We start from the raw sequence: 13,728 nt of genomic DNA, 5'->3' as shown, positions 1-13,728 counted from the left end.
AAGGGGGATCCCTGGCTTGTAAACAGTTACTCTGCCGAAATTTGTAGAAAACTCCATTGTTATAGATTCTCTAAGCTCTAATACAATTGTCTCGTAGACTAAGGCTCATTAACGCCCCAACCGCGTAAAAATCTTGCTTGCAATTCCATAAATCCTTGCTTCTAAGTTCTCTAATCTTCTATTATTAAGGTTTTCGAAAAACTCGGTAAACAGGGTCCATCCCCATTGAAATAAAACGCAAGAGTTTTCACTCTCTCTTTACATCCTTATTTATTACTTTGTTAATTTATTTTCTTTATATTTTATATTACAACATTCTTAATAATTTTATAACAATTTTATATTTTAAAGATAATTCTATTACACTATTTTCATTATTCCCATTCAAAATTATCTTACTTGTATCTAATTGATAGCTGATAATAGTTGATGAATCCAAATTTACTTTGTAAAAGACATATGGGAGGGTTTAAATTGGGACCAAATATTCAGATCTCTCCCATTTAAAAGTGCTCCCCTTATTATGAAGTTTTAAAATGGGACCAAAGATCATTTTTTTTTTTAGAAAAAAACAAAAAAGAAAGAAGAAAAACAAGTTGAGGACATTATTGTCATTAAAGGTTAACGATGGTAGATTCAGTTCACTTTTAAGTATCAATTTATCTCACTCACTCTTCTTCAATTCATTTGTACGCAATGGGGCTCCTCAGTCTTTCTCCCACTAACTATGTTATCCTCCTCATCACTCTTTTCCTTGTCCTGGCCGAGTCAACCCGGCCTCCTTTCGCCTGCGACTCGGCCAACCCTTCAACCAAATCGTTACCTTTCTGCCAAACGGACCTGCCCATCAGCCGCAGGGTTCAGGACCTGGTCTCCCGCCTCACACTAGACGAGAAAATATCCCAACTCGTTAACTCGGCCCCTTCAATTCCCCGACTTGGTATCCCTGCTTACGAGTGGTGGTCCGAAGCCTTACATGGGGTGGCCAACGCTGGCCCCGGCGTAAAGTTCGACGGACCCATTCACTCTGCCACCAGCTTCCCTCAAGTCATCCTCACCGCCGCCTCCTTTGACGCCAACCTTTGGTATCGCATCGGCCAGGTGAGTTACGTACTTACAAACTCATGAGTCAATGCTCAACTCAACTGATCAACTCAACTCTCTTTGCTTCCAAACACTCTTACTCTTCATTATAATGAGGTCAGAGATAAGTTTGCGAGGACAACGCATAATGTTGAGGCCCACGTAAATAAGTAATAGAAAAAAACTCTTCTATATTATCATTGTCTATATAAATGAACTCATTAATGACGATCTTTTCTTGTGGTAGGACCGTATATAAATGCATTGGATATATAGTAATCATAATAATAATAGATAGATTAATATTATTAATGGAGATAGATGATAAAGTTTCGTGTGTGATTTTAATGATGATGAGTATTGAATTATTAGGTGATTGGAACTGAAGCAAGAGCAGTGTACAATGCTGGAGAAGCGAAAGGCATGACATTTTGGGCTCCAAACATAAACATATATAGAGACCCAAGGTGGGGAAGAGGGCAAGAGACGCCGGGAGAAGATCCGCTGGTGACTGGAAAGTACGCAGTGTCGTATGTGAGAGGTGTTCAAGGGGACTCATTTGAAGGAGGAGGCAAGCTTAGTGGTGGCGGTCATCTTCTAGCTTCGGCTTGTTGTAAGCATTTTACTGCTTATGATTTGGACAACTGGAAGGGCATTAATCGGTTTGTTTTCGATGCTCATGTAAGAATCTTTATATCTTATCATTAGTACACTAGTTAGCACCACCATGACAATTTCTTTGACCTAAAAAAATGTTATGCTTATGCCCTTTGGATTTGGGCCAAAGTTCAAACAACGATTCTTCCTCCTTGTTTCATGTGCCCAGATTTAGTAATTTTTAACTATAGAAATGACTAGAGAATGAGAATGATGGGTTTTAGTAACTCATTGGTACTTGCTATATAAAAGTATGAGACAATGATATTATTCTACATTACAATAGAGTAATTTTAATACATTAAACGAGATTTAAGGGAATCTGTTTCTTTTTTTTAAAAAAAGAGAAAAGAGCACCAAGAAAGTATCTTTTACACAAAAAAATATATTATAAATCAAATACAAGATGATGATACTGGATCTGAAATTTGGTTGGTTGATTTTGATTAAACGAACAGGTGACGCAGCAAGACCTAGCTGACACGTACCAGCCTCCGTTCCAAAGCTGCATAGAGAAAGCAAAAGCAAGCGGCATAATGTGCGCTTACAACCGTGTCAATGGGGTCCCAAACTGTGCTGATTTCAACCTCTTATCTAAGACTGCCCGAGCCCAGTGGGGATTTCATGGGTAATATAAAAATCTCATATACTGTATTATTGTACATATATGTTAGTTTCGACGTGTAATGTCTTTATCTTGACTCTTGAGACTATTAAACAATGTTAAAAAGTCATGTATCTTCTTTTGAATTAGTGAAAAAAAAATGACAAATTTAATATCAGGTACATTACGTCCGACTGCGACGCCGTTTCGATCATCTACGACGACCAAGGATTCGCTAAGTCGCCCGAAGATGCTGTCGTTGATGTGCTTAAAGCCGGTATGGTGGACCCTTGAATGTCTTTTTCTTTTTTTTACCACTGTTTTCAAATGAGATGAGTTGATATTTTTGGTTCGGCGTGCGATGATTTTCCTTCTCTAGGAAGGGTTTTGTCTTGGTTTGGTCAGGACCACACCACTGTCTAGTATGGGCTCCTAATTGAAAAGTTGAGATTGTCATCACTCATCACTAACCAACCTGTCCCTCGTTTACATAAATATATATTTTTTTCTGATCTAAAGTATAGCCCCCAAAATTGATTTCTTTTGTAACGGAAAAGTTAACGAAAGTTTTTAACCTTAGACCTGTGTTAATTAAATGATGTGTCCATATTTAATTAGTGGATCAGGATTGGGACATACAAATATGGACTGCAGATTTTTGTTCCTTAATAAGATCTCTACTTTCCACCGACGAACTTATTGTTCCTTATTATAGCATAAATAGAATACCATTGGGGTTTTCTAGATGAAATCAAACATTTGAATCGCAACCATAGAAATAATATTTTATATATTTATAAATATTGCAATAATCGTACACAATGTATTATCTTCAGTTGGCACCACCACGTGATGTGGTACAGCCAAGGTTGTGTTGGATAACATAATATTGGATCTAACAATATTTTTGTGATGTGACAATATATAGCAATTTGAATTTGAAACTCTCCCACTGATAGTTACACATTTTAGTGTATTTACTAAAGTAGGTGTCAATTTCATTAACAATTTATATCAACACTATTGCAGTGCTGAGTACTATTAACCAAGAAATCATAAAAATGTAAAATCTTCAATTCTTCTAAATATGGTATTTAAGATTTAATTAATAATGTGAATGAAACAGGAATGGACGTGAACTGCGGTTCCTACTTACAGAACCACACAAAATCAGCTGTTCTGAAGAGAAAACTTCCCGTTTCCCAAGTAGACCGAGCTCTCCACAACCTATTTGCCGTTAGAATGAGGCTAGGCCTCTTCGAAGGTGACCCCACCAAATGGCGTTACGGCAACATTGGTCCTAACCAAGTCTGTTCCCAAGGCCATCAAGCTCTTGCCCTTGAAGCCGCTCGAAATGGCATAGTTTTATTGAAGAACTCCGCCAAGCTCCTCCCTCTTGCCAAGAAGTCAACAAACACCATTTCCCTCACCGTCATTGGCCCCAACGCCGATTCCCCGAAAACGCTCCAAGGAAACTACTACGGTCCTCCATGCAAATCTATTTCGCTGCTCCAAGCTCTTCGTGGCTACCTCAAGAATACGGCTTATCACCCAGGCTGCGCTGACGCCGTGAATTGCACCTCTGTCGATATAAATAAGGCGGTGGAGGTCGCGAAAGGAGCGGATTATGTGGTGTTGGTTGTTGGACTGGATCAGTCACAAGAGAGAGAGGATCATGATCGTGAGCACTTGGCGCTTCCAGGTAAACAAGAGGAGCTCATCTCCACCGTGGCCAAAGCGGCCAAGAAACCGGTTGTCCTTGTTGTTCTTTCTGGTGGTCCGGTCGATGTTTCTTTCGCCAACTATGATCGCCGCATCGGAAGCATCTTGTGGGCAGGGTATCCGGGCGAAGCCGGAGGACTTGCTCTTGCCGAAATCATATTTGGTGATCACAACCCAGGTGAGATAAATCTTACATTTATAAGTACGTAATATGTATTGGTCAACTGAGTCTATATGGAAATTCGACTGTTGTTTGTGTTGTTAAAACGTAGGAGGGAGATTGCCAGTGACTTGGTATCCACGAGATTATGTAAAAATTCCAATGACGGACATGAGGATGAGGGCTGCACCATCTTCCGGTTATCCGGGTCGAACTTACCGATTCTACAAAGGCCCCAAAGTATTTGAGTTCGGTTATGGACTTAGTTACTCTACCTATTCTTACAAATTGTCGTCTTCCACTCAAAACAAGCTCTACTTGAATTTGTCGTCCTCATCCTCATCCGGTCACGTAGCTGCTGCCGACTCTGTTCGCTACCACCAAGTTTCGGAGCTAAGCCAAGAATTCTGCGAAAAAAAATCATTTTCAGTCTCGGTGGGAGTTGAAAATCAAGGTGAAATGGAGGGCAAGCATTCGGTCTTGCTTTTCATGAAGCGGGTAAAGAGCACAAATGAAGGCAATCCGTTGAAGCAGCTGGTAGGATTTGAGAGTGTGAAGTTGAAAGCAGGGGAAACAGCTCAAGTTGAGTTCAGGTTGAGCCCTTGTGAGCACTTGAGCAGCGCCAATGAGGATGGTATGATGGTTTTGGAAGAAGGCTCTCGTGTGTTATTTGTGGGAGAGGAGGAGTACCCTATTCATATTATATTTTGATTTTGAGGGGCTTGGTCTTTGAATTTCATACCCTGATCTGATGAATGTAATTTCAAGCATACCTTAATGAAATAAATACTTGGGTATAAACATGAGTAATTTACTCATAGAATTCACGCTATATTTGTGAAAAAATAGGGATAAGAATACTACAAAAACAGCATAGGATGTCACTTTTTAACTGGCGTACAATAGTTCACACATCGGGTTGGGACCGACGTTTCATAGAGTGACTTGCGATGTAAAAATAAGCCAGTTTTGACGCATTTAGGACGCCATTTGCCTACCAACAAACATATATTGTTAGTACAACCGACATGTGATGTTATTGAACTATGCATTGGTTGCTAGCCAATTGACGTCTCTTACAGTTCAAAACAATTTTTTTCTTTTTCTTTTAAAAGCAATATTTTCCCAAAAAATCAATCTTATTGACGCCATTTGCCTACCCTTATTTGTTGGTGTGGTAGGATTAATCCTCTCAAGACCATATCATCAACAAACGGATCGCCCTCATCATCATATGATGGATCCATAATCAATAAATCTGCAATTAAGTAAACACAAATATTATCTGGTATAAACTTCACAAAATACATAAAAACAAAATCACAAAATTAATATATATACCTTTAATTATCTACCCACAACCCTTCACCATTCTCGCGTATATAGTCATCATCATTATCAATGGTGACATCAGTAGGCGGTGAAGCAATTGTAAATGTTTCTTGTTCAAGTATAATATCATCGCTCCCAGACTCTTTGATCAGATAATCTTTCGGTTGACTTGTTAGGACAATTGACCATCGAGCATCTACTGGATCACCCACATAAAATACTTGCTTGGCTTGTGACACCATTATAAAGCGGTCAGATTTATGTCCTATTCGGTTTAAGTCCACCAGTGTGAATCCTAAGTCATCTGTTTTGACCCCATTATCACTTTTCACCCAATCACACAAGAAGAGAGGAATTCGAATAGTCACATAATTTAGTTCCAAAATTTCTTTGATCACCCCATAAAATGTCATATCACATTGTATGAGATTTTTATCTTTGGAACTAGATATTTGAAAAGTATGGGCGATAATAGTAACACCACTATTTTGTGTCTTTATAATATTATCACGTTCCATGGTGTTGAATTGAGTACCGTGAATATAATAGCATTGATATTTAATTACACTCATTGAAGGACCTCGTGCTATTCATTTTAGTGTTTCAGACACTTTGTTTGTGGTGTTATTTAGAACCTAGAATACAATAAAATAAAAGAAAGTATATTAAATTCTAACAAGCTAAAATATATAACACTCAAACAAGAACAACACAAGTATTTTACCTCATTCTCGAACCAAGTACTGAAATTTCGATAATGTTCATCTTGTACCCATTTTTTATTCCGAGACTTATTAGGATAAGTAGTCTTGATCCAATTGAAATGTTCTCTTCAAGAAAAATCATTTATATCAACAAACTACATTCATTGCTAATATAATGAAAGAGAAAAATAAGATTGACCATGCATATATATAGGAACTTACTCGATGTATGGTTGAACATCATCAATATTTTGTAAGACTAGGTGGTGTGCTTCATCTCTATCAGATTTATTTACTTCAGAAACAACACCACCTCTACCGCCTTTACTTATTTCAAACTCAATTTTATAAAAACATAGTCCAATGCTCGCAACACCTGATAAGTATTCTAAGCAGAACTCCATTGCTTCTTCAATGATGTAGGATTCAACTATGCAACCCTCAGGTCTACTTCTATTTCTAACATAACCTTTCAAAACTTTCATATACCGTTCAAATGGGTACATCCATCTCAAGTATACTGGTCCACACAATTTTACTTCTCTCACCAAATGAACTATTAAATGAACCATTATGTCAAAAAATGAAGGTGAGAAATACTGCTCCAACTCACACATAGTTATCACGATATTTGTTTGAAGATTGTCCAACTTTGACACATCTACCACTTTACAACAAATAGATTTAAAGAAAAAGCATAGTTTGGTAATTGCATATCGAACTTTTTTGGGTAACACAGAACGGATAACTACCAGTAGAAGATGTTCAAGTAGTGTATGATGGTCATGATACTTCATTCCAACTAAATTCAAAATTTTCATATCTACCAGAGAATAAATATTTGAAGAATAACCTTCCGGTACTTTCACATTCGACAAAGAATGACATACAATTTGTTTTTCTTCTTTAGACAGGGTATAACACGCAGGTGGTAAATAGGTTCGTCTCTCACCAACCTCTGGTTGTAACTTACTGTGTATACCCATTACTTTTAAATCCAACTGAGCTTTAATTCCATCCTTACTCCGACCAGGAATATTCAGCAATGTACTAATTAAGCTATCAGACACGTTTTTCTCAATGTGCATCACATCCAAGTTATGATGCAAAACCAAATGCTCTCATTATTCAAGCTCAAAAAAATAGATTTCTTCTTCCAACAACCTATCGCACCATCTACAACCTCCTTTGTTTTTTCACATCTAACATTTTTTTCCTTATTTGTATAATTTCTAGGCTTACCGAACTTGCATTTGACTTTGTTCAACTTTGTTAACAATTGTCCTCCAAGTAAAGGTGGTGAAGCCTTTCCAAATTCAGGTTTACCATTAAAGACATTTGTCAAACTTCGAAATTTATGTTCTTCGGATAAGAACTTTTGGTGTCCCATATAACAAATCTTTCTAGAATGTTTTAAATATTCAGAATGAGTCCCTTCTTCACAAATGGGACATGCCTTGTACCATTTCACACTAAATCCAGAAAGATTACCTAAGGCTGGAAAATCATTAATAGTCCACAACAACACTACTTTAAGATTAAAATTTTCTTTCTTATAAGCATCGTAAGCATTAACCCCATCATACCATAATGTGCTCAAATCATCAATTAAAGGAGCTAGGTATACATCAATATCATTTCCAGGTTGTTTAGGATCAGATATCAACAAGGTCAACATGGTAAACTTCATCTTCATACACAACCATGGCGGTAGATTATAGATGACTAGCATTACAGGCCAACAACTATATTTACTACTAAGGGAAGTGTGTGGATTAATTCCGCCAGCAGAAAGACCCAAACGAATATTCCTCGGTTCATTGCCAAATTTAGGCCATTTAACATCTACTGTTTTCCAAGCTGGTGAGTCAGTTGGATGTCTTAGCTTGCCATCCTTTACTCTATCTTTGGCATGCCAAATTAAAATTTTAGCATGATCATCATTTCAGTACAACCTAACCAAATGGGGTATCGGTGGTAGTACCATAAAACCTTTGCAGGGACACCTTGTCTAACTGCAACTGATTTTTTTTTTTTTTTTGCCATCTAGACTCGCTACATGTCGGACATGCAATTGCATCAACAAATCTCTTCGATATAAGATTCAATCGTTAGGACAAGCATGTATTTTTTCATATTGCATGCCTAACGAACGCAATGTCTTCTTTGCTTCATAAAATGAAGACGACATTTCATTACCTTCGCGTAATAATTCTCCTAAAAATGTTAACAACTCTGTCATTCCCTTATCACTCCACCCATGTTTGGCTTTTAAGTTATACAACCTAAGCAGTGTTGATAATTTAGTGAACCTTGTACAATTAGGGAAAATAGGTTTCTCAGCATCTTCTAAGATTGACTGAAATTTAATTGGATCCACATGTGATTCATATTGTGCGTCATCAATCATTTCTGCAATATCATCAACTTCGTAATCCACATCAAAATACTTATTATTCTTAGATGGTCCCTCATCAGTGACTTTCATTCTTTCTCCGTGAAAAAACCATACTTTATAACTTTTGTCTATTCCATTCCTAAATAAGTGATCTTTTATTTTAAAATTTGGCATCCTCACAACGTTACCACACTTAAGACAAGGACAAGGAATACTATTAGGAGATTAAGTATTTCTTGCACAAAATTCCAAGAAAAACTCAACTCCATTCCTATACTTCACAGATAACCTATCCGCTGACATCCAATCTCTATTCATTGTCAAACTTCACACACAAAAAAACAAACAAACAAACAAACATTAACAATTAGGTTTGTGGATTACCTAATTGACAAGTAAATAAAGGAAACAATATGTCCAAAAAAATTGAGTAGCATTTCCCCTATTTCTATCACATTTCCCAAATTTAAAATGTGCATTTATACAACACATGGTATACACAAAAATATTCAACAAATCAATCAATACAACACATGGTATACACAAAAATATTCAACAAATCAATCAAATATGCATAATTCTCATATTACTAAATCTTAAAAAAAAATTGGTAGCATTTCCCTTATTTCTATCATATTTCCCAAAATTTAAATAAACCTATATTCATCACATAAACACAACAAACTAATTAATCAATCAAACATGCATAATTACAGCCTTATACACTACAAGAAAAAATACTTTCAATAAGACCGAAAAAGTATTATCAAATATATACCATAACACTTTTTTTTGATATGTTATAAGGAAAGCAGTGTTATAGTAGGTCGGAGCACTTTGCATAACACTTTTCCATAGTTATAGACATGTGTTATGGTATAGCCTACGATAACACTGTTGTTGTGTTATTTTAATAGTTAGATAAGTATTTCATTATGCTATTTATAAATAGATCATATAACACTTTTTTGAACTTATAAAGTAGTGTTATGATACACTTTATAATAACACACTTTCTGCATTATAGAAAATAGTTTGTATAACATAATTTTATGCTTATAAACCAGTGTTATTGTAAAAGATACAATACCACATTTTTTGTATTATTCTAATATTTGGATAAGCTTGAATTATTATATAAACCTGTACATTATAATCATTTTTTTATTGCTTTAATTCAAACCCGCTTCATTTAATATACTTAAGACACCCTTAACATTGTACAAATATATTTTTGAGTACCAATTATATGGTTCATAACACATATAACCAAATAATTGTGTCAAAATACATTCAAGATTATCTTAAAAACAATCCAAAAGTCTTAAGATATTCAACACTGCCTAATTAACATAAACAAAATATTCTCACAATAGTCAACAAAATAGTCTTAAATAGTTGCATATTCAAAAGTAAAGGTAGGAATTCATGATCTTCCAAATGTCAGCACACCAAAGTCTTCCAAATCAGATTTTCTTTTGCACTTTACTTGTTGAATCTGGTAAATAAAACATAAAAGAAAAACTAATGAGGTCATTAAATATCATATCATTCATCTAAAATAGTAAATAATATCATGACACATAACCAAATTTACAATAATTGAGTTTGAATAATAAACAAGTTATTATATTACACACATTACTACAACTATCTATACTCAAGTGACCTTAGAACTTTAATTAAATGATGCATAATATAAATACCTCTTGGAATAACCTTTTGAGAAGGCCATGCAACTGTTGAACCAACAACTTCTCGTATAGTAAGCATCGCATAGTTAGGACGAAATAAATAAGCACCAGGCACAACAGCAATATCAACCCATACACGCATAAAATATGGTCCAAGAGGAATTCCGTGCACCTCTAAGTCTGGATCACTAGAATCCCATCAGCAGCAAGTCCTAGTCGAAGGTTGTACGGTTCAAGTGAAAAATCTGGCCATCTCTCATTAACTGCATCCCAAGCCTCTGAATCTATCGGGTGGCTCATTTTCCCATCCATTCTTTTATTAGTTGAATGCCACTTTAAGCATAAAATTGTCTCTTCATTTCTGAACATCCTCTGAAACCTTGGTGTAATAGGAAAATATCTTAACAATTTTGTAGGTTGCCCTTGTAGAATCTCCTTTGTGTGTTCATTTTGCTTCCATCTTGGATATTGACAGGTGGGACACACTTGGGCATTAGAATTTTCTTTTGTGAACAAGAAACAATCATTCACACAAGCATGTATATGCTTATAGTTCAGATCAAACATCTTTAGATACTTATTAATTGCATACATAGATGTTAGTAGGAGATTATCTTTTGGCAACATTGCTTTGATCATCTCCAACATCTCACAAAAGCAAACATTGAGAATCCTTGCTTTGTTTTTAGATTGTATAGCTCGACGATGGATGTAATTTTGGTGTATTTCAAACAACCTTCATACAATGGAGATTCAACATCTCATAATAGACTATCAAAATCATCATTGTTGTTATCATCATCCAAATCATTGACACTACTTGAACATACTCCAGCAACCCGAAATAAATTATATGTAGAACTTGTCTTAGTCGTGCTACTTTGAACTAGATCTTCCCTGTGATGAAACCATGTTTTGTATGATTTGTCCATGCCGTACAAAACTAAGTGTTCTACAACTTCATCCGAAAGTTGATGTCTAAGATTCTGACATTTGTTGCATGGACAAAGAATCTTACTCGGAAAATCGGCATTCATTATTGCAGTCTTCACAAACTCCCTAGCTTTTCTCTCATATTCCTTCGTAGCTCTACAATTTTGAAGGATACTTCAATACTAAAATACCAAAACTTAAACTTTATAATTTTATTTGCTAACCTGTTAAGATGGATCCAAATTTTATCCATCTGCATATCATAAGCATAGATATAAAAAAAGCTAATCACAACTCATATGTATAATGTTTTATTATTCAAACCCTAAGGTTGGGGACGTGAAAACTATCCTTATTCACACCCCAGGTGAGATATCTATCAATATAATCAAACCAATTCAAGCAAACACAATTTATTTGTAAGAAGATAATACATAATTCTAGATAAAATCTGACATCATTTCCCATATAAAGGTTACCTAACCATCTATAAATACCAAGTAAAAAATTCAAACAACACACAATAAGTTTTCTTCCTTATATCACCGCAACACACAAACAAATTTTCCAAAACCTACTTCTCTAAGACACACAAGTTTTCAACCTTCCGTTATCACCACAACACACAATTTTAATCTCATAACCTACTTCTCTACGAATGAATATTTAAGATATTCAAACTCCTCTAACATTTGTATGATATTAATAAAAGAGTTAAGAGAACATATTTACGTACCTTTTGTAATTAATAATTAAGTTAATTAACTTTGCAATGCTCCTTGCCAATTTGATCCACAACCTAAAGAATATAATCAATACCTAAAAGATTAATACAATGAATGATGTGGCTAAGTAATACATATAAATTAAACCCTAAATATATATATAGTTATTTGCGGCTTCAATAATCTTGTGGTGTTAAATGGAGGTTTGTTTGTTAGCTTATCATTGGATTTGTTGTTCAATTCAGCTAAATTCAAAGTCATATCTCTTTATTTTTTTTACAGGCCCTGGTTGTTCTTCTCTTGGGGTAGGAGCATTCTCTGAAAATGGACCTTTCAGACCAAATGGAAAAGTCTTGCTTAGAAATGAATATAGCTGGAATAAAGGTTTTTCTTCTTATATGTAAATAAACAAGTTAAAGTATCTAATGCTTTTAACCCTACGTTTATTTTGAAAAAAAGAAAAACAGTTTTATTTGTTACATGTTAAAATATTATCATTAGTGAATACATCTTGGATTTTGGGTCCAAACTCAATACCTAACTAAGGAGTTTCATAGATTTATTTATATGCAGATATCTATAAGTTTTGGATTTTGTCCCCAGCCTTGAAAGAGCTAATGTTCTTTCTTATCCTAGCAACTATCGAACCATGTTAGATAAAAAGAAGTTCTGCCATGACTTTATGTTGTGAAGACTAGAGTAATTAATAATCATATATCAATTTAACTATTGATTTTACAGTTGTAAGAGTAAATAAAATACATTTCTTATCAATATAAATATATATTGATAAGCTATAATCACTAGAAAAGGTAGTGGTGGTTGGGGACTAATGGAATAAAAGAGTAAGAATTTGAAGAATTAGCCAGAAATGATATTTGAAGACAGATAAATCTAAATTATTATGTCAACGTAATAAAATATAATTGAACACAAAAAAAAAAAAAATTGCCTTCATTTAATGTATGTATGAAGTATGAAAATATCTATCAAAAAATTTAAAAAATTATTAAGAGAAACTTCCATATATATATATAGTAACGCATTAGTGTATATTTAAATATAATTAAATAGAAATGATCATCAAAATTATTTATTTGTGAAAACAGAATATAGGAGTGTAAGAGAGAGAGAGAGATATGAGTTAATAAAAGTGGAAAACTACGACTAATTAACATATTAATCTGTTAATCATTAAGCATTTATTCCCATATGTTGAAGAAATTAATTAACTAACTAATTAAAAATCATTAATTAAATCTTTGTTTTCTTGATAAAAATATATTGTACTGTAAAACAACATCAATTGACTCTAATCCTAGAAACGTAGGTTGGGATCAATTGACTCTAATCAGGTTATCTTAGAAAAAGATAAGACAGGTCCTTCTTTTCACTTGTTTATTTAATGTATATGTTCTTGTCACTTTTGATCTGATATGTTAAGCCAGGGAGAACCTTGTGTTCTTGAACCGTTGGTTCAAGAAGTTTCCTTAGTACAAAAACTCAGATTTGTTCTTACAATCAAATATTACAAGGTCTTTCTCTTCTCACACCTTCTCTTACAAAATCAATAGCTCTCGTAAACAATACATACTTAGAGTAAAAAAAAAAAAAAATAGAAACATAAGTAAGATAATTGAGAACCACATTTTACAGTTATGTCATGTCTCATGTATTATTAACAGATACCTGAATGGAAGAGCCAATTATAGTGAT

The 13,728-nt window shown here is 34.5% G+C and overlaps 1 protein-coding gene across 1 annotated transcript; it reads left to right on the top strand.

The window, feature by feature from the left end:
• Nucleotides 1-678: 678 nt before the first annotated feature.
• Nucleotides 679-5,049, top strand: LOC133804466 (probable beta-D-xylosidase 7). Its single transcript, XM_062242622.1, has 6 exons — nucleotides 679-1,101; nucleotides 1,456-1,764; nucleotides 2,199-2,368; nucleotides 2,524-2,621; nucleotides 3,471-4,244; nucleotides 4,339-5,049. The coding sequence occupies exons 1-6, from the start codon at nucleotides 697-699 to the stop codon at nucleotides 4,935-4,937; spliced, it is 2,355 nt and encodes a 784-aa protein (XP_062098606.1). The 5' UTR covers nucleotides 679-696; the 3' UTR covers nucleotides 4,938-5,049.
• The last annotated feature ends 8,679 nt before the right edge of the window (nucleotides 5,050-13,728 follow it).

Source organism: Humulus lupulus, chromosome X (assembly GCF_963169125.1).
Source record: "Humulus lupulus chromosome X, drHumLupu1.1, whole genome shotgun sequence".
Lineage (NCBI taxonomy): Eukaryota > Viridiplantae > Streptophyta > Magnoliopsida > Rosales > Cannabaceae > Humulus > Humulus lupulus.
The sequence above is the reverse complement of the archived record's forward strand: the minus strand, read 5'-3'. Positions and strand labels throughout refer to the sequence as shown.

Excerpts from the sequence above, each read along its gene's own strand:
- LOC133804466 (XM_062242622.1), top strand. The coding sequence starts at position 697 with ATGGGGCTCCTCAGTCTTTCTCCCACTAACTATGTTATCCTCCTCATC. Across the intron at positions 1,765-2,198 it reads GGTTTGTTTTCGATGCTCAT|GTGACGCAGCAAGACCTAGC; the intron begins GTAAGAATCTTT and ends TTAAACGAACAG. Across the intron at positions 4,245-4,338 it reads ATTTGGTGATCACAACCCAG|GAGGGAGATTGCCAGTGACT; the intron begins GTGAGATAAATC and ends GTTAAAACGTAG.